Genomic DNA, 17,719 nt, shown 5'->3' on the forward strand with positions numbered 1-17,719 from the left:
GCCCATAGGTCATTTATTGCTATTGTGCCTTGGGCCTTAATGGATGGCTGAATAGCCATTGGTAGGTTTGATGCTGTTGTTTAGAGCCATTGGGCTTTGGACTTAGTGGCCCAATTGAGAGTCAATTGGGAGCCCAAACAATATGGATTATGATCAAAGTTTAAAAATATTGACCGTAATTAATAGTATAATTAAGAGTAAAAATATTAACTTGTGGGGTATATTGTTTCAATAAAACTTTTCTAAATATCATTTTCTTTTTATAATTTACTAATAAAAAATTAAAACTATTAACGGTTAAAGCAGTGTAGTAGAGACCACGCATAATGGAAAAGTGAGAAACGTTATAGAACAGGTAGAGTATGAGATTATAAATAAATAATAAAAAAATAAATTCCTGGCCCATTTCAAGAAAAGGATCAGGGCAATAATGTTTGGGTTGAGCCATGCACATACCTATGTAAAATGGCCTGACCAATTGGCCATGTTTAAATTGTTAATCGAACGCATATTTGATTAGATCTAATATAAACACATTATTAAGGATGTTGTTACTTGGTAACACATTACCTAAAACACTTTTTAATTTGATCTTGAATAATAAGACCCGCTGACAGAAGACTTACTCAAAAGATAAAGAAATAAGGAAGTAATATGTAGTATAAAGTAATTGAGTTAACCCATACTCTTACCATCGTTTGTATATTGAGTATGCGACACCATGATGCAGGTACCAAACGCAGTTGGGTTTATATTGGGAACGATTCAATTAGTGGTCTATGCTCGTTACAGTAATTTAAACAATGATCAACCATGTAATGAACCCCTCATTTAATCATGAGATTCTTTTGTATGGAAGAATTAGATTGGGATCGGTTGTTATTGTAAATACAGTTGCACCAAAGCCTACTTTGTTGTTAATCATTAGATTATATTGTATTTTTGTATATGTTGTATAAATTTACTCCATTTATTCTTTGATTCCTGTACATGGTTGATTTATATGACTTGAAACCTATTAAAAATTTACACGGAGAATTTGTAGCTCTATCTAATTGTATATTTCCTCCGTTCTTATTTAGTTGATACATTTTTATACTTTGTATACGTCACACTTTTGTCAATGAAGTTATAGTCTTGTGGGTATATCTCCCTCCACCCTGAATTGTATAATTGTAAAACCATTCATTTACCATCATTGTATAATTGTAAGTTATAGGAGAGCTTATATATTTATATTATTAATATTATTTTATTGCTAGTCAGTTACAAGTTTGTTAGAGGTTGGTTAGAGTTAGTTTTACATTGTTATTCATTACCATTGATCCATTACTATTTTCAGAATATGACAACTTTTCTTGAACATCACCAGCGTGACTATTAAGACATAAGAAATCTCTGGGGGTGTTTGGTTAGAAGAGTTGTGCAAAAGAGTTTTAAGTCGAAAGGCACTAATTTTGAAAAAAGCACAAAAAATGAGTTTTTTACATCAGTGCTTTGAAGGAAGGGTGTAAAATGACAACTCTTAATATTGTGTATAAAGTTACAACCATTACTAACCTACATCATTTTATTTCAGTGTCCTTGATAATGGTCATTTCACAACAACTTACAACTAAGTTATCAAACACTTTACAAAGCAGCTAATTCAATAATACTAGTCAAATCAATTAATACAAATAGCTAATACCTAGTCAAACTAACTAATGCAACTAACCGTTAATTACCAAACAGACCGAACCTATATAGTTGCACCATTCATCGTCGTAAGACTAGCTACCTCACTACCTAATAATGCGACTCAGCGACTGTAATGACGTACGAGCAAAATTTGCATCTCAAGTAACTTGCTAACTTTCTACTAAAGTGGTTGTGATGCTTCAAAATGCAAAAGGGGTATCATACCATCATTAGACAACTTCTTTTACCAATTACAACATAGAAATAAAGCCAATAATCCATTATTTGAAAAAACAAATAAAAGAGCTAAGCTAAGTTAAGCCATCACAATTAATTAGTTAGACTTTTACTTCACTCCTACTTTTCGTTTCTTTCCATTAGTCAATGGGCACATATAGATCGTGCCATTCATGCACATTCGGGCAAACCGTATCTACCTTTGTCTTTTATTTCTAAATCTAAGAAAAGTAAACTTCCACCGTTCAGGTTCCGTCTGGTTTGACATAAAATATTTTTGGTTAAAAATATTTTTTTATGGATAATATTTTTCAAGGAAAACATAATTCCCAACCAGTTTTTCTTTATCTGGTTCCTTACAAGAAAATTAATAGAAAAAGGAAGATGAGAGAAGATTGACGAGAGAAGATTGACGAGAGAAGGATGAAGAGGAAGGTAAGGAAAGGAAGAAAAGTGGAAAAATTATTTTCCTCCATTCAAATGGAATATTTTTTTTCCACATTTGAGAGAGTTATGGAATATTGTTTTTATTCCTTGCTAAACCAAACACCGTGTATAATTAAAAGGGGAAAATTGTTTTTAATACTATAATCTTCGATTGGTTTTTATATTTAGAATTTTTTTCAGGCTTGTGAGTGGATCGAACTCTCCTCATCATATTGGATTGTTGGATTGCTCATGCACATTTTTCTTAATTAATAGTTGTCAACTTTACAAGTTGCTTCCTTGGCATCATAATAAACGAAAATGATAAAGGTCGCAACATGCGACCTTTAAGCAGTGTCACAATGATGACATGACATGCTTATGTGTCATGGTTTAAATTGGAAACTAAAATATTTAACTTACATAACCTATTATACATGTTGCAAAAAAGGTAAGAAAATCTTAATATTCTAATTTGTTTCCTTCTACATATCGACTACCTTATCTACATATTTTCATAGTAAAAATATTGCATTGATAGTAAAAATATTCTGATGACGCATAGCCTACGTGGCGCCTATATGGCTATATGTACCAATCAAACCCTGATACGTAAGATTGAGACAACTAAATGTAGTCGCAACTTGAGACCTTTATCATTACATACACCATTTTGAAAATCTCGTAGATATTGCAACACTCATGGTTTTATGTACTCGTAATTTATTTTTTTTGGTGTTAGCACCCGGTTCACCCATAAGGCTAATCCGGATTCGGGGCGAGTTCTGAGTGGATAAGTTTTAGTCCCCTCTTAATTATTGTTGCGGGGGATCGAACACGAGTTCTCCCTACAAAGTTCAGCCCCAATCACCACTGAACCAACAGACAATTGGTTGATTTTATGTATGTTCTGACTTCTGAGCGCACACTTTGACTATTACTACGTATATTTTTAATTCTCGGCTCAATCAATAAAAATATAAAATAGGTTAATATCTTAAAAGTATTAAATGAGACGAGTCTAACAAAACGCTACATAACTTTTTTTTTTTTTATAGCAATGAACTACACTCGACGACCAACTAAGAATATATTACTCCTTCTGTCCCTTAATACTCGCACTGTTTTCGTTTTTGGGTCGTTCCTTAATACTTGCACCACTTCTATAAATGGAATTTTTTTACCAATATTATATTATTTCTCACACTTACCTACTAACCCACTCCCTACAAAAAAAATCATTAAAAAATTCACACCCCCGGCCCACTACCCCTTATGCATTTCCCATTAACTATATTAAAAAAAAAACTCATTATCAACTACCACCCATTAAATTAATAAGTCAATTTAAGTGTTTTAAACTTCGCTTCAGTTAAATCGGTGCGAATATTAAGGAACAAAAGGAGTAATATAGAGTAGTTTAAAATCCAATTGTTACAATATTTATGAAACAAATGAATTACGTCTCCGTATAAGACCACTCACGTGGTACACAAGTTTAACTTTGACTAACAATGCAAGTCTATCGATCTATACATAATATATATGAATTATAAGTAGAAAATTAATCTTAAAACTCTGAATAAAATACGAGTAGCTTTCTATAATCATGGTGCCAAGTTTTTTTGGGACTTGGCCAAGTCAATATTTGCAGCTAGATCCTAATCAAGTAATCTTCATTAGCTACTAATAATTTCTTTTATAATATTAGGACCACAATCTTGATATAATATTTTCTTAATAAAAAAAACCTTTGTCATCTATCTATATATTATATTAAAAGAGAGAAAATCAATGTGGTGATGACAAATGTCACTCATTGATTCGCCTCTCTTTTAATATAAAAAATAATTAAATATATAATATAAATAATTAATCCTTATAAATTATTTATTTACATTAAATAATTATTCTTTCTATTTACACATTAGTTAATCAAATCAATGTGATCTCATGAATCTATATGCTATAAGGGGGCGTTTGGTTCGTAAAGGGTAAAGGGAATGGAATCAACAAAGAGAATGGAAGAGAAAGGAATTAAACCCTTTGATATAGAAAAGTGTTTGGGTACCATAATTGTGTTATGTCTCTTCCTCCATATCTTTATTTGACGTGGTTGTTGGCCTCTACACCACCGCCGCCCCTCCCCTCCAATCATTGCCGCCCCTTCAATCATTGCGCCGCCGCCACGCTTCCCTCTCCTTATTGTCGCCGTCGCCGCGCGCCCCTCCCCTAATTGTCGTCGCCCCTCCCCTCATTATCGCCGCCCCTTCCCTCACTGTCGTCGCCCCACTTTTTCCGACCATAAAGAGACAAGTTTGATGCTTTGAAGATTAAATTCGACTCTAAAAACTTCAGATCTGGAGTTTTTTTGGTCGAATTTGACCATTTAAAGCCCTAATTATAAATTCGAAAAGGTATTTTTTCATTCTCTTATTTTATATCGAAATTTTTGGGGTTGTGGTGGTTAATAATTGTTTCGATTGGTTGTTAGGGTGGCTTCGAGTTGGTTGTTTGGGTGATTTTCCGATGATTTTGGTGGTTAATAATGGTTTCGAACATTTGTTAGGGTGGTTTCCAGTAGTTTATGGTCTTTTTTTGCGGTGTGGGTAGTTTCCGGTGGTTTTTGCGGTGTTTGTGGTGGCAGGTAGGGTGGTGGAACCCGCTGTTGGTGGTTTTGGTAGTGGGTCTGGTAGTTTTGCGGTGACATAAAATTTGGTCAAGCTCGTTGATAATGGTGGTCAATGTTCTTGGGAGGTGATGGGGGGAAAGGGAATGGGAAAGTCTAGGGGGGGTGGGGAATGAGTGTAGAGGGTTTAGGGGTTAACTCAAAAATAAAAAGGGGTAAAGGGAATGATAAAATACACATAACAAACAACAACAAAGGGAATGATATCAACTCATTCCCTTTCCCTTTGATTATTAACCCCAACCAAACGGCCCCTAATTATACTCTTACAAGATACGTAGTATATAACTATCCAAAAACAAAATGATATAGTTATGTTAAGTTCAATGATTATTTATATTTCTTATCCTAATATAAGACCTATTATGTTAGTAAAGAACTATTATACTATACTAAAATTAAGATAAGCATATAGAGTACGTGTAAGACCATTTATACATTATAGATGTACAACGTGAAAGAATCTATTTGATATACGTGTAGTAACTTATCACATGAAGGTTGTAAAACAAATAAGTATGAGATGTATAACAAATAAATATACAATATGGATATCTTATAAAAAGTAGAATATACTTTTAATTTTACAAATAAAATCTCGATACGGAGTATTTATTTTGTTTGAGTTGATTTGTAAAAATTATTATGCACCTAATTTATGTCGTTATTTTTTATTTCTCTATTGGTACGAAATATTTATTTTATTTGAGACAATTTGGTCAAATTATTATGCATCAGTTTTGTCATTATTGTTTATGTACAACTGATATAAGAGATTAATATTACTATAATAGGTCTTTACTAAACTCGATTCAATATCACAATATTCACAACCGTACGACAATGATTTTTCCAAAATATTAATAAAAATTCGTAAACATCTTTTAGCATGTATTAAAATAGTTTACTTTTTTTTCCTAATGACTAACTGTATGTACGATCATTTTTTATTTAGAATTTGTGTCATTGCGGATATGTGTCATTGCGGGGATAGAAATGAGCATTTTAGAAGGTAGGAGTTTGGAGGCCACGCCCCGCCTCAAAGTCATATATAACTGAATAAAGTAAATGATTAGAATAAGTGTTAGGTGGTCGGGTAATGAGGTATAAGGGTCAGTATTAAATGAGTATGACTATCGAAGTTAAGGTTGGATGATAATAACTTTATGCTTGCCACAAGTCATGAAATGTGGATGAAATAGTTTTGTTTTGGTACCCTCTTTTGTTTTTTAAAAAATAAATAAATAATACATCGTATGAAGCAATAACAAATTTATCGATCATTAATTTTAATTAGGAGAATACACATATATAAGCTCTATTTTGATAATAATTGTCTATCATAATAGTTTAGATTTCAAACAAATTTATATTTAGATTATAAATCGTGCATCGCACGGGTATTATACTAGTTAATACCTATACCGCTATACGCATCAATATAGATTTAGTAGTTTTATTTTGGTTGTAATTAATTGTGTTTGGTAAGGTTAATAATTATGTAATAGGTGAAGTCCTTTTCATAGTTAATCTTAGTAATGAAACTTGTTGGATGTTGGTGGAAAATAAGAATGGTTGGAGCTAGCCCTCGGAGGGCACCCAATTAACTTCACTAGGTCTTCAACTCTTCATATAGTCTCTTGAAATAAATATCGATCATGTAGTCGTATATACCGTACGCGTACCGCCTTCATTTTTTATTCTAAGGTGAAGGTGTGTGTTATCTTAGATCAGATCAGGCGAACATAAAAATGAGGTGAGAAGTGCTTAAGGTATTGATAGATTTTGCAGGTCTAATAAACATAAAATTATAAAAAGGTGAACTTTGATAATCCAAACTCAAGCATAGACGAAGGAAAACAACTAACTTCAATTCATGTAAGTACTCCCTCCGTCCCGGAATACTCGACCCGGTTTGACCGGCACATAGTTTAAGGAACTTGAATTGACTTATTTAATTTAATAGGTAGTAGTTGATAGTGGGGTATTATTTTAATGTAGTTAGTGGGAGGTGGGTTAAGAGGTGGGGTTGAGGGAGAGTAGGTGTTGAATTTTTAATTATTTTTTGTATGGAGTAGGGGGTAGGTGGGTTAATAGGGTTGGAGTGAGAAATAATATAATATTGTTAGAATATTTTCATTTTAGAAACAGGTCAAGTATTAAAGGACGGCCCAATAAGGAAAACAGGTCAAGTATTCCGGGACAGAGGGAGTATGTACTTTGTTATTAGGTCCAAACCCTCCGATTAACTACTTGTGTATGGGTGCTTATAAGAGACTAATGCTGAACACCTTAAGTAGGTATTACCTTTATTGTTTCTCCATTTTGGCATAATTTAAGACACCACACATTTTTACCTTAAAATTTAAAGGTAGGTGGTAGATGTGACTGCATGATGCATTATTTATTTCATATTTTATAAGATTATCTATTGGAAATTCTAGTGAGAATACAAAAGAAAATGAGTGGGGAAAAGGGAATGTGAAAAGTCCCACGTGAGAAAAACACCAACTACTTTCAATGTTTATATTTGAGGTTTGAGGACAACACTTGTTTAAGAAAGCATGTGAGTGACATGAGTGAACACACAACTCGCCACGGCCCGGGCCATGGGCCATGGGCCATGGAAGTTCCACTACTTCCACCGCAGCGTGGAATGCTCTTTTTCGGTGTGGTGCATACATTGAGTGGTCGATCACAAAGATATCCCTCAAACCCTTCTCAGTTCTCACTACTTGCCATGTCCATGGAAGTATGGAACACCTCCAATATAGTGGCAATATCAAGTCCAAACTTATACTCCACCATTTGTTATTTAATAAATTAAATTTCCAAGGTCCAACCCAACTACTTTGTTTGGAGTGTAGAAAGAATCTAAATAACCAGGGGTGAGCAAAAGTCAGGTATCCTAAATCGGAACCTGCGGTTTTTAGAATCGGAACCTGTTATATGTGCATGTTCCGATTCCGGGTAATAAAATTGAGAACTTGTTCCGGTTTCTGAAATTTGGACAGGGTACCTTGTTGTGCTCACCGCCCCTATTAACGTAGGCTCGGCTCTAAATTATGAAATATCATCCCACGACTTTAACCAATTGAGAGTGCATTCTATTTACTGATTTTGACTTTTTTTTATTCTTATCTTATTTTATCTTAACTTATTAGAAACTGGAGCCATTTTTTTTTTTTTGAGAACTTGAAATTAAAACTTATTTTAGTTACAAATTGTACTTTAGTATCTCTCATTTCTACTCCCTCCGTATTTATTTAAGATACTTGGCCGGGCACAGGTATTAAGAAAAAAAAATTGAATGAAATAAAGTAATAAAACAAGTGGGGTTGAATAGATATTTTAATGAGAAAAACAAGTGGGGATCATGTCATTTTAGGGAGTGGGGGGTGGGGTGGGGTGTAGATATATTATTTAATTAGATGGTGGGGTTGATAAGTTACTAAAAATGGCAAGTGTATCTCTTAAATAAATACGGCCGGAAAAAGCAAATGTATTCCTTAAATAAATACAGAGGGAGTATTAAACTTATATTATTTGAAATTATCTAAGCTTAACTAAACTTATTTTTCCTGAACACAATAGACTAAAGTACTTTGTAGTTGACATTTCAATAAAAAAAAATATAGAGAATGCAACAAAGATATTTCTTTTATCTTGTTATAAAATATATATTATGGTGGATGCCCATTATACCCTTACCCCTATATAATACTATGTATATGTATATATTATGTATGCCTAATGAAATAAGAGAATAACTGACAGTTTATCTCTTCCTCTCTCTCCCTTTCTCTCTACTTTCATAATACGTTATCAGCACCATCTCTAATTGACCGAAGATAATTGAAATTATCAACCCTAATCATTAATCTTGTTTGGTGATGGAAAAGGAATAACGAAACAAGCAAATCGATCAACAAATTCTGGTATGTATTTTAATTATTGGATCATGGTATTTATTTTATAACTGTATAACTTGTTAGATTTTTATTGACGCAATTTGACAGTTACATGTTGTTCACATTAATGTTATAATTAATACTCATGGTTATAATTGAATTATATTGTGATGATGCCAGTATGCAACATGATTGTAAACTAGTACTGTATTTCGCTTTTTGTATTTTGCGTTTCATTCCTCCTGCCCACATGATTGTAAACTAGTATTTCGCTTTTGTGTTTTGCGTTTCATTCCTCCTGCACTCATGATTTGAATGGATAGTTTACCATATTAAGTTGTTTTAATAACCGTTAGTAATCGGTATGTTGATTTCGTAAGTTTATGTTTATTTGTTTTACCGTATTAATATGAATATTGAATTAGAATACTTGGAATTATGTCTAATTGATGATGTTAGTATCTGAATATTTATGTTAGTTACGGTTTAATGTGACAATATCATGTGGCAATACTGTTTTGATCGAAGTGCAGTATCTTTGTTGTCCATATCAATTTTGGTAACTTCTTCTTTATTGCGGTAAACATGAATTTTTCTTATATATTTTACAATACTATTGATGGTTTTGATGATTTTCAGGACAAATGATAATTTAATGTGTTAAACCTATTTTGATGTGTATGAGTATGTCTATTTGATGATGTTAGTATGTGATGTTTATGTAAATTACGATTTGATGTGAATATGTTTATTATGTAAGTCTTAATTAATCAATATTATTATCCTGTATAGTGAATCATGTCGAACCTAGCAAAACTTGAGATTGTGGCCCTTGATATTACCGGGAAAAACTATTTGTCATGGGCGTTAGATGCTGAAATACACCTAGATGGTAAAGGGCTTGGTGACACAATAAAAGAAGGAAATAAAGCAACATGTCAAGATAAAGCTAAAGCTATGATATTTCTTCGCCATCACCTCCATGAGGGACTAAAAAATGAGTATCTGACAGTTAAAGACCCACAAATCCTTTGGAGCAATCTAAAGGAAAGGTATGACCACCAGAAAACTGTGATATTGCCAAAGGCTCGTTATGATTGGTTGCATTTAAGATTACAAGATTTTAAATCTGTGAGTGAATATAACTCATCCATGTTTAAAATTACTTCTCAACTGAAATTATGTGGAGAGAAAATTACTGATGCAGATATGTTAGAAAAAGCATACTCCACTTTTCATGCAAACAATGTTGTCCTGCAGACACAGTATCGAGAAAAGGGTTTTAAGAAATATTCTGAATTGATATCTTGTCTTCTTGTGGCTGAACAAAATAATGAGCTGTTAATGAAAAATCATGAAGCACGCCCTACTGGCTCAACTCCATTCCCTGAAGCGAATGTGACATCCCATAATGGGAAAGTATCAAAGAAAAAAAGACCATGCCAGCAGCAGTGGTTATGGTCGTGGCCAATGGCGAGGCCGTGGGCGTGGACGTGGTTTCGGTGGCTATGGTAGAGGTCATGGAGGTTATTACAAGAGCTCACATTCCCACCAGAAGTGGGACCGCAAAGATGGTAAAGGTGAGAAAGGAAAAAGTGACAATGTGCCTAGTGTGTGCTATCGTTGTGGAGGAAAAGGTTATTGGTCACGTGTATGTCGCACACCAAAACATCTTGTTGATCTTTATCAACAATCATTGAAGAAGAAAGGAAAGAATGTTGAGACCAATCTTGTATTTGAAGATGGCGAAGGTGATTTTGAGTCTGGTGATACAACTCACCTAGAAGTTGCAGATTTCTTTACTTCCCCTGAAGGGAATAATTAAGTTTTTAATATGTTGTGTTGGTTTTGGTATAGAATTGTGGTATTTTAATTATGACATTATGTGTTTAAGTTATGAACTTTGTGATTGTATTATGACTTTATATTTTGTGTGTTTTCTAAGATATTGTATTATTTTGGGTGTTTTATTTTATAATGGTTATTTTGGACATGTTTAGTTTTGTGACACATATTTTTATTTCCTTGATGAATATGAATACCTCTCAAGGTCAATGAAAAATAAATGATGAAGAATTATGTCTTGCTGAAAGTGCAACTACTCATACTATACTTAAGAATAAGAAATATTTCTCTCAATTGATGATGAGAAAAACTAGTGTGAGTACTATATCGGGTAGTACAAATATTATAGAAGGCTCCGGAAGAGCAAATATATTGTTGCCTATGGGAACTAAATTTGTCATCAATGATGCATTATATTCTCCCAAGTCTCAAAGAAATTTATTGAGTTTTAAAGATATTCGAAGTAATGGTTATCATATTGAGACTATTAGTGAAGGAAATGATGAATTCCTTCAAATCACGAGCATAACTAATGGCACAAAGACTGTCTTGGAGAAATTACCTACATTCTGCACAAGTTTGTACTACACGAGAATTAATTCTATTGAAACTCATGCTATAGTAAACCAGAAGTTTACTGATAGCTTCATAATTTGGCATGACCGGTTAGGCCATCCCGGTTCAATCATGATGCGAAAAATCATTGAAAATTCTTGTGGGCATTCATTAAAGAGCCAGCAGATTCTCTCTAATAATTTTTCATGTGTTGCTTGCTCACAAGGAAAGTTGATAATTCGACCATCACCAGCTAAGATAAATTTTGAATCAATCAATTTTCTGGAACGTATACAAGGGGATATTTGTGGGCCAATACATCCCCCATGTGGATCATTTAGATACTTTATGGTTTTAATCGATGCATCGACTAGATGGTCATATGTATGTTTGTTATCATCTCGCAACCTGGCGTTTGCGAGATTACTTGCTCAGTTGATTAAATTAAGAGCACATTTTCCGGATACTCCTATCAAGTCTATTCGTCTTGATAATGCTGGTGAATTTACTTCACAATCTTTCAATGATTATTGCATGTCCATTGGGATAAATGTTGAACATCCTGTAGCACATGTTCATACACAAAACGGTCTTGTTGAATCATTAATTAAACGCATTCAGTTGATTGCTAGACCATTGCTAATGAAGTCTAAACTCCCAATTACTGCTTGGGGACATGCTATATTACATGCAGCAACATTAATACGCATCAGGCCAACAAATTATCATAAGTTCTCCCCATCACAATTGTTTTTTGGTCAGGAACCAAATATATCCCATCTTAAAATTTTTGGATGTGCGGTTTATGTCCCTATAGCTCCACCACGTCGCTCCAAGATGGGTCCTCAAAGGAGGTTGGGAATATATGTTGGATTTGATTCCCCATCAATAATCAAATATCTTGAGCCAACTACAGGGGATTTATTTAAGGCTCGTTTTGCTGATTGTCATTTTAATGAGTCAGTTTTTCCAGGTTTAGGGGGAGAAAACAAACAGCTGGATAAAGAAATTAGTTGGAATGAATTATCATTATCTCATTTTGATCCTCGTACTAAGCAATGTGAACTAGAAGTTCAAAAGATAATTCATTTACAAAGTTTAGCAAATCAGTTGCCAGACGCTTTTACTGACCCAAAGAGAGTGACTAAGTCACATATACCAGCTGTGAATGCTCCAATTAAGATTGAGGTCCCAGAAGGACAAAATGAAGTTGCTAATGAGTCTAAGGCACGCCAGAAGCGTGGAAGACCAATAGGTTCCAAAGACAAGAATCCTCGAAAAAGGAAAGGAGCAATGGTTAATGATGGTTCAATAGAGGATACGATCAATTTTAAAGGATCTCCAGAAGAGACTTTAGATATGATAGAAGATGAAATTCAGGTACCTGATAATGAAGAAATTTCAATAAATTATATCATGTCTGGAATTACATGGAACCGAAATCAAATCGACGTCGATAATGTTTTTGCATGCAATGTAGCATTAAATGTTGTGGATGATGATGAGGATCATGAACCAAAGTCTATTGAAGAATTTAGACATAGAGATGATTGGCCAAAGTGGAAGGAAGCAATTGAATCAGAATTGAAATCTCTTGCAAAAAGAGAAGTATTTGGACCTGTAGTCCGTACACCTGAAGATGTAAAGCCAGTGGGACATAAATGGGTCTTTGTGCGAAAGAAAAATGAAAATGGTGATATTGGACCTGGTATTGATTATGAGGAGACATATTCTCCTGTGGTGGATGCAACAACTTTTAGATATATAATTAGTCTGGCAATGAGAGAGGGACTTGACTTACTCTTAATGGATGTAGTCACATCTTATTTGTATGGCCCACTGGATAATGATATCTATATGAAACTCCCAGAAGGATTTAAGTTGCCAGAAGCAACAAAATCAAGTTCTCGAGAACATTTCTCTATCAAATTGAATAGATCTCTATATGGATTGAAACAATCTGGGCGTATGTGGTATAATCGCCTTAGTGAGTACTTATTGAAAGAAGGCTATAAGAATGATCCTATTAGCCCATGTATTTTTATAAAGAGATTTGGATCAGGATTTGTTATAATTGCAGTGTATGTTGATGATCTAAATATTGTTGGAACTCCTGAAGAGATTTCCATGACCGTGGAATGTTTAAAGAAAGAATTTGAAATGAAAGATCTTGGAAAGACAAAATTTTGTTTGGGGTTACAAATTGAGCACCTAAAGAATGGAATCCTTGTGCATCAAACAACATATACAGAAAAGGTGCTAAAAAGGTTCTCTATGAATCAAGCACATCCATTGAGTAGCCCTATGGTTGTAAGATCACTTGAAGTGGATAAAGACCCTTTCCGTCCTCGGGAAAATAATGAAAAAATTCTTGGTCCTGAAGTACCATACTTAAGTGCAATTGGAGCATTGATGTATCTTGCTAGTCATACAAGACCTGACATATCATTTTCTGTGAATTTGTTAGCAAGGTTTAGCTCATGCCCAACCCGTAGGCATTGGAATGGGATTAAACATGTACTTCGTTATCTACAAGGTACAAACACTACAAGAAAGCGCTTGATTACCAACTGATTTTACCGACCGCCGTGAAAGTAGTCAGTAAAAATAAATTTACCAACCGAAATAGAAACGGTCGCTAAATTTACCGACCGAATGTAGAGCGGTTGGTAAATTTAAAATTTACCAACCGCTTTCATAACGGTCGTAAATTTATCGACTGCATAAACTTTCATTCCGACTATTTAGCAGTCGGTAAATTCCGACTATTTTCAAAATAAATTTAAAATTTTACCAACCGCCTATATAATATACCCGACCAAAAAAGCGGTCGCTAAAATTAAAAAAAAAAATAAAAAAAAAAATAAATAATCAATGACCAAAAACGGTCACTAAATTAAAAAAAGAAAAAAAAAATCTGTATTCCCTCCTTCGACCAAAAAAAACTTGAAGAGCCTTCCCTCCTTCGACCCCCCTCCCCCGCCGGTGAACCACCCCCCTCCCCCGACGGCGCCACCCTAACCCCCCGACTCGGCCAGAGTGCACGACCCACCCAGCCCAGCCGCGCACGGTTCCCCCAGCCAGCAGCCCAGCCCACGCCCAACCCCCCCCCGAGCCGCGCACGGCGCCCCCAGCCAGCAGCCCAGGCGGACCACCCACCGGACCGGACTACTCAATCGTCGATGTTTTCCACTCCAGGTAACCTTTATTCTTAGTTTTTTCATAATATAATGCTTTAATTTTTCAAACCCTAACTTTGTTGTTTATATCAATTGTAGATCTTGTATGTGAACTCTTCGATCTTTGAAGGTAATCTTTTTTTTCTCTTCTAATTTTTTGACCCATAACTATGGAATGACTTGTTAGATAATTAATGGGTATTTTTTTCAATGAATTTATGGAATGACTTGTTAGAAAATTATGGAAAATTATGGAAATTATGGAAATTTTATGAAATTTTCAAGGAATGCCGTACTTAATTTGATGTAGGTGTAAGATTTTATGAAATTTAATTTTATGCCAAAATTTCAAGGAATTTAATTTTGATGTAGGTGTAGGTGTAAGAATTTTGATGTAGGTGTAGGTGTAAGATTTTATGAAATTTAATTTTATGCCAAAGATTCAAGGAATGTCATATGAGAAACAACGAATAATTTAGAGAATGAATTTGAGTAGTAAGTAAGTGTATTGAATAAATTCGTGCATGTTTAGGTGTTTATTGTAAATGCATTTTATTATTTATATTTGATTTTTATCCTTATTGGCTTGTGTTTAAGTAATTATTGATCTTTATATAAATTATAAGTAAATTATTGAACTTTATATAATTTATAAGTGCGTTTGAATAAATTATTGATCTTTATATCATTAATAAATTATTTAACTTTATATCATTAATAAGTATTGATTTTTATATAATTAATAAAATCAATTATTTGATTGTTTATTTAGAAAACTTCGAGCGGTAGTTAGACTATATAGTAGGTTTAGTAACATGATTAGTGTGAGATGTGTAGAGATTGGTTAGTAACATGTTTTTTGTGAGATATGTAGAATTTGGTATCATGAAAAGAAGAGAGCGTAGTTGGATGTATGATAGACTCGACGGGCGCAATCTTAAGCCCGACTTTCTCAAGGGGGTTGGAGAGTTCATTGAGTTTTGCAAAGAGCATCCAACATGCAATGATGGTGACAAAATAAGATGCCCATGCCCCTTGTGTGATAACAGGCGTTTGGTAAACTTATGATTGGAATTTGACATGTGTTGTCTTTTATGATTGAACTTTGAATTATGTTGTTGTTTATTGAACTTATCATTGAACTTTTTATTTTGGTTGTATAAATTTATGTTTGTTAGAAAATCTGAAGTTGTTAATGCTAATGCTTGGTTTGTGTTCCATTAAATAAACAGATGTCCAATCGATGAATTGTCTTTTATGATTGAAATTTGAGTTATTTAAACTTGGTTTGTGTTCTACTAAATAAACAGATGTCCAATCGAGGAGAACATTCAGCCATCCGCAGTCGTTTAGGTGCACGTGGAGGTGGTCGTGAAGGTGGTTGTGAAGGTGGTCGTGGAGGTGGCCATGGAGCTGACCATGGAGCTGGCCGTGGAGGTACTACACGGGTGACCCAACCCTCACTGGATACCTACTTTGATGATGACGAAACTCAAGGTGAATACTCTGAAGAGGTGGTACCTGATTCACAAGTAAATGAAGAAGCTGAGGATTCTGGAGTCGTTTGGATGGCACCGGGTGAACTTTGGTAAGATTTAGAGTTACATTTTAATTATTTTATCTCATGTATGAATGTTGTAAACTAACGTTACTTGTGTTATTTCCTATTCCACTATGTAAGGTTTGATCACAGTTCCATTTCGCGGGATATTACTAACGTCATCCAGAAATATTTCAAGAGTCCTTGGACGTGTTATACCAAAGTTGACAAGGATACAAAAGATCATTGGTTCACTCTGTTCAAGGTTTACACAATTTTATATCATGTAATGTATCACTTTTTATTTTTCAACTTGCTATAATTGTAACATAACAAAATATCCTTCTTTTCTTTTCTTTTGTGTAGAGGACCTATAAATGGTTGCCTGAGTTTGATCACCTTGCTGTGCGTGATTACCATGCAAATGCATATAAACGGGTTAAGTACATCCACTACCAAATAACAAGAAAGAGTAATGGAAGGAAGCCAGATTGGATGTCTGAGAAAGTGCATGCAGATATGATGAAGCACGTGGATGATGATGAATTCAAGAAAAGATCTGAGCAGGCTAAGAAAAATAGAAGAGGGGGTTCATTAACCAACAATGTTGAACCATCACATTTCCAAGGTTCCATTTCCACAACTGAGGCTGCAAAGAAAATGGTAAGTTTAATAATGTAACTAAATTTCATTTAACGTTGTTACTAATTTGATTATTCACAAAAATTACTTGTATTATTAGGCAAAGGAAAGTGGAGGTGTGATGCCTACAGCTGGTGACTTATATTTGAAGACACACACGAAGGAAGTACCGGGTAAAGGGAAAGTCCCTTGTAGTAGCAAAGCAAAGCAAATCAAGGTAACTTACTATTATTCAAACAAAGCTTATGAAACACGTTTTAAGTTTAAAATCAACCCTTAGTTCGTTTATTTGAAAAATGGGAGCGAAAATGCCTTATTTGGTCAATATAGGTCCTATATCGACAAAATATGACCTATGAAACATGTTTTAAGTTTAAAATCTGCCCCTAGGTGATTTAGTTGAAAAATGGGACCGAAAATGCCTTATTTAGCCTATATATGACCTATAACGACCAAATAGGCCTTAGATGTGAGTAAATACCCTTGAATGTGACTTAGCAAGCTCAAACAAAGCTTATGAAACACTTTTTAAGTTTAAAATCAGCCCGTAGGTGATTAAGTTGAAAAATGGGACCGAAAACGCCTTATTTAGCCTATATGTAACCTATATCGACCAAATATGACCTAAATGTGCTTAAATTGCTTAGAATCGGTTTTAGAAACCTTGAATATGACACATAAAACATGTAAATGGTTTGAAATGACAAGTTTGGTTCCTTAGCTCAAAGTTAGGCGAGAAAATGACATTTTAGGCAATATATGACCTATAACGACCAAATAGGCCTTAGATGTGAGTAACTACGTTTGAATGTGACTTAGCAAGTGAAAACAAAGCTTATGAAACATGTTTTAAGTTTAAAATCAGCCCGTAGGTGATTAAGTTGAAAAATGGGACCGAAAACGCCTTATTTAGCCTATATGTAACCTATATCGACCAAATATGACCTAAATGTGCTTAAATTGCTTAGAATCGGTTTTAGAAACCTTGAATATGACACATAAAACATGTAAATGG

The 17,719-nt window shown here is 34.1% G+C and overlaps 4 protein-coding genes across 5 annotated transcripts in view; all 4 read left to right on the plus strand.

The window, feature by feature from the left end:
* Positions 1 to 9,591, plus strand: part of LOC110777171 (bidirectional sugar transporter SWEET13-like) — a 27,770-nt gene extending 18,179 nt beyond the window's left edge. The window contains exon 7 of the mRNA XM_056841434.1: positions 9,477 to 9,591. Coding sequence (XP_056697412.1) covers positions 9,477 to 9,591 — 115 coding nt within the window. The remainder of the gene's footprint in view (positions 1 to 9,476) is intronic.
* Positions 8,811 to 10,936, plus strand: LOC130459574 (uncharacterized). 2 transcript variants are annotated; one of them, XM_056827025.1, is made up of 2 exons: positions 8,811 to 8,970; positions 9,736 to 10,936. In XM_056827025.1, the coding sequence occupies exon 2, from the start codon at positions 10,355 to 10,357 to the stop codon at positions 10,766 to 10,768; it is 414 nt and encodes a 137-aa protein (XP_056683003.1). In that variant the 5' UTR covers positions 8,811 to 8,970; positions 9,736 to 10,354; the 3' UTR covers positions 10,769 to 10,936. The 2 variants fall into 2 exon arrangements, with proteins under 2 accessions (XP_056683003.1, XP_056683004.1); XM_056827026.1 differs by having other exon boundaries at positions 10,204 to 10,936.
* On the plus strand, positions 9,742 to 10,246 carry LOC130471366 (uncharacterized). The gene is made up of 2 exons (XM_056841435.1): positions 9,742 to 10,154; positions 10,204 to 10,246. The coding sequence occupies exons 1-2, from the start codon at positions 9,742 to 9,744 to the stop codon at positions 10,244 to 10,246; spliced, it is 456 nt and encodes a 151-aa protein (XP_056697413.1).
* Positions 10,937 to 14,365: 3,429 nt separating the features above from the next.
* LOC130459622 (uncharacterized) lies at positions 14,366 to 17,141 on the plus strand. Its single transcript, XM_056827087.1, has 7 exons — positions 14,366 to 14,541; positions 14,622 to 14,652; positions 15,397 to 15,578; positions 15,833 to 16,110; positions 16,204 to 16,327; positions 16,429 to 16,725; positions 16,805 to 17,141. The coding sequence occupies exons 3-7, from the start codon at positions 15,408 to 15,410 to the stop codon at positions 16,982 to 16,984; spliced, it is 1,050 nt and encodes a 349-aa protein (XP_056683065.1). The 5' UTR covers positions 14,366 to 14,541; positions 14,622 to 14,652; positions 15,397 to 15,407; the 3' UTR covers positions 16,985 to 17,141.
* The last annotated feature ends 578 nt before the right edge of the window (positions 17,142 to 17,719 follow it).

This window comes from Spinacia oleracea, chromosome 4 (assembly GCF_020520425.1).
Source record: "Spinacia oleracea cultivar Varoflay chromosome 4, BTI_SOV_V1, whole genome shotgun sequence".
In the NCBI taxonomy this organism is placed as follows: domain Eukaryota; kingdom Viridiplantae; phylum Streptophyta; class Magnoliopsida; order Caryophyllales; family Amaranthaceae; genus Spinacia; species Spinacia oleracea.

Excerpts from the sequence above, each read along its gene's own strand:
- LOC130471366 (XM_056841435.1), top strand. The coding sequence starts at position 9,742 with ATGTCGAACCTAGCAAAACTTGAGATTGTGGCCCTTGATATTACCGGG. Across the intron at positions 10,155-10,203 it reads AAAATTACTGATGCAGATAT|ACACAGTATCGAGAAAAGGG; the intron begins GTTAGAAAAAGC and ends GTTGTCCTGCAG.
- LOC130459574 (XM_056827025.1), top strand. The coding sequence starts at position 10,355 with ATGGGAAAGTATCAAAGAAAAAAAGACCATGCCAGCAGCAGTGGTTAT.
- LOC130459622 (XM_056827087.1), top strand. The coding sequence starts at position 15,408 with ATGAAAAGAAGAGAGCGTAGTTGGATGTATGATAGACTCGACGGGCGC. Across the intron at positions 16,111-16,203 it reads ATGGCACCGGGTGAACTTTG|GTTTGATCACAGTTCCATTT; the intron begins GTAAGATTTAGA and ends CCACTATGTAAG. Across the intron at positions 16,726-16,804 it reads CTGAGGCTGCAAAGAAAATG|GCAAAGGAAAGTGGAGGTGT; the intron begins GTAAGTTTAATA and ends TTGTATTATTAG.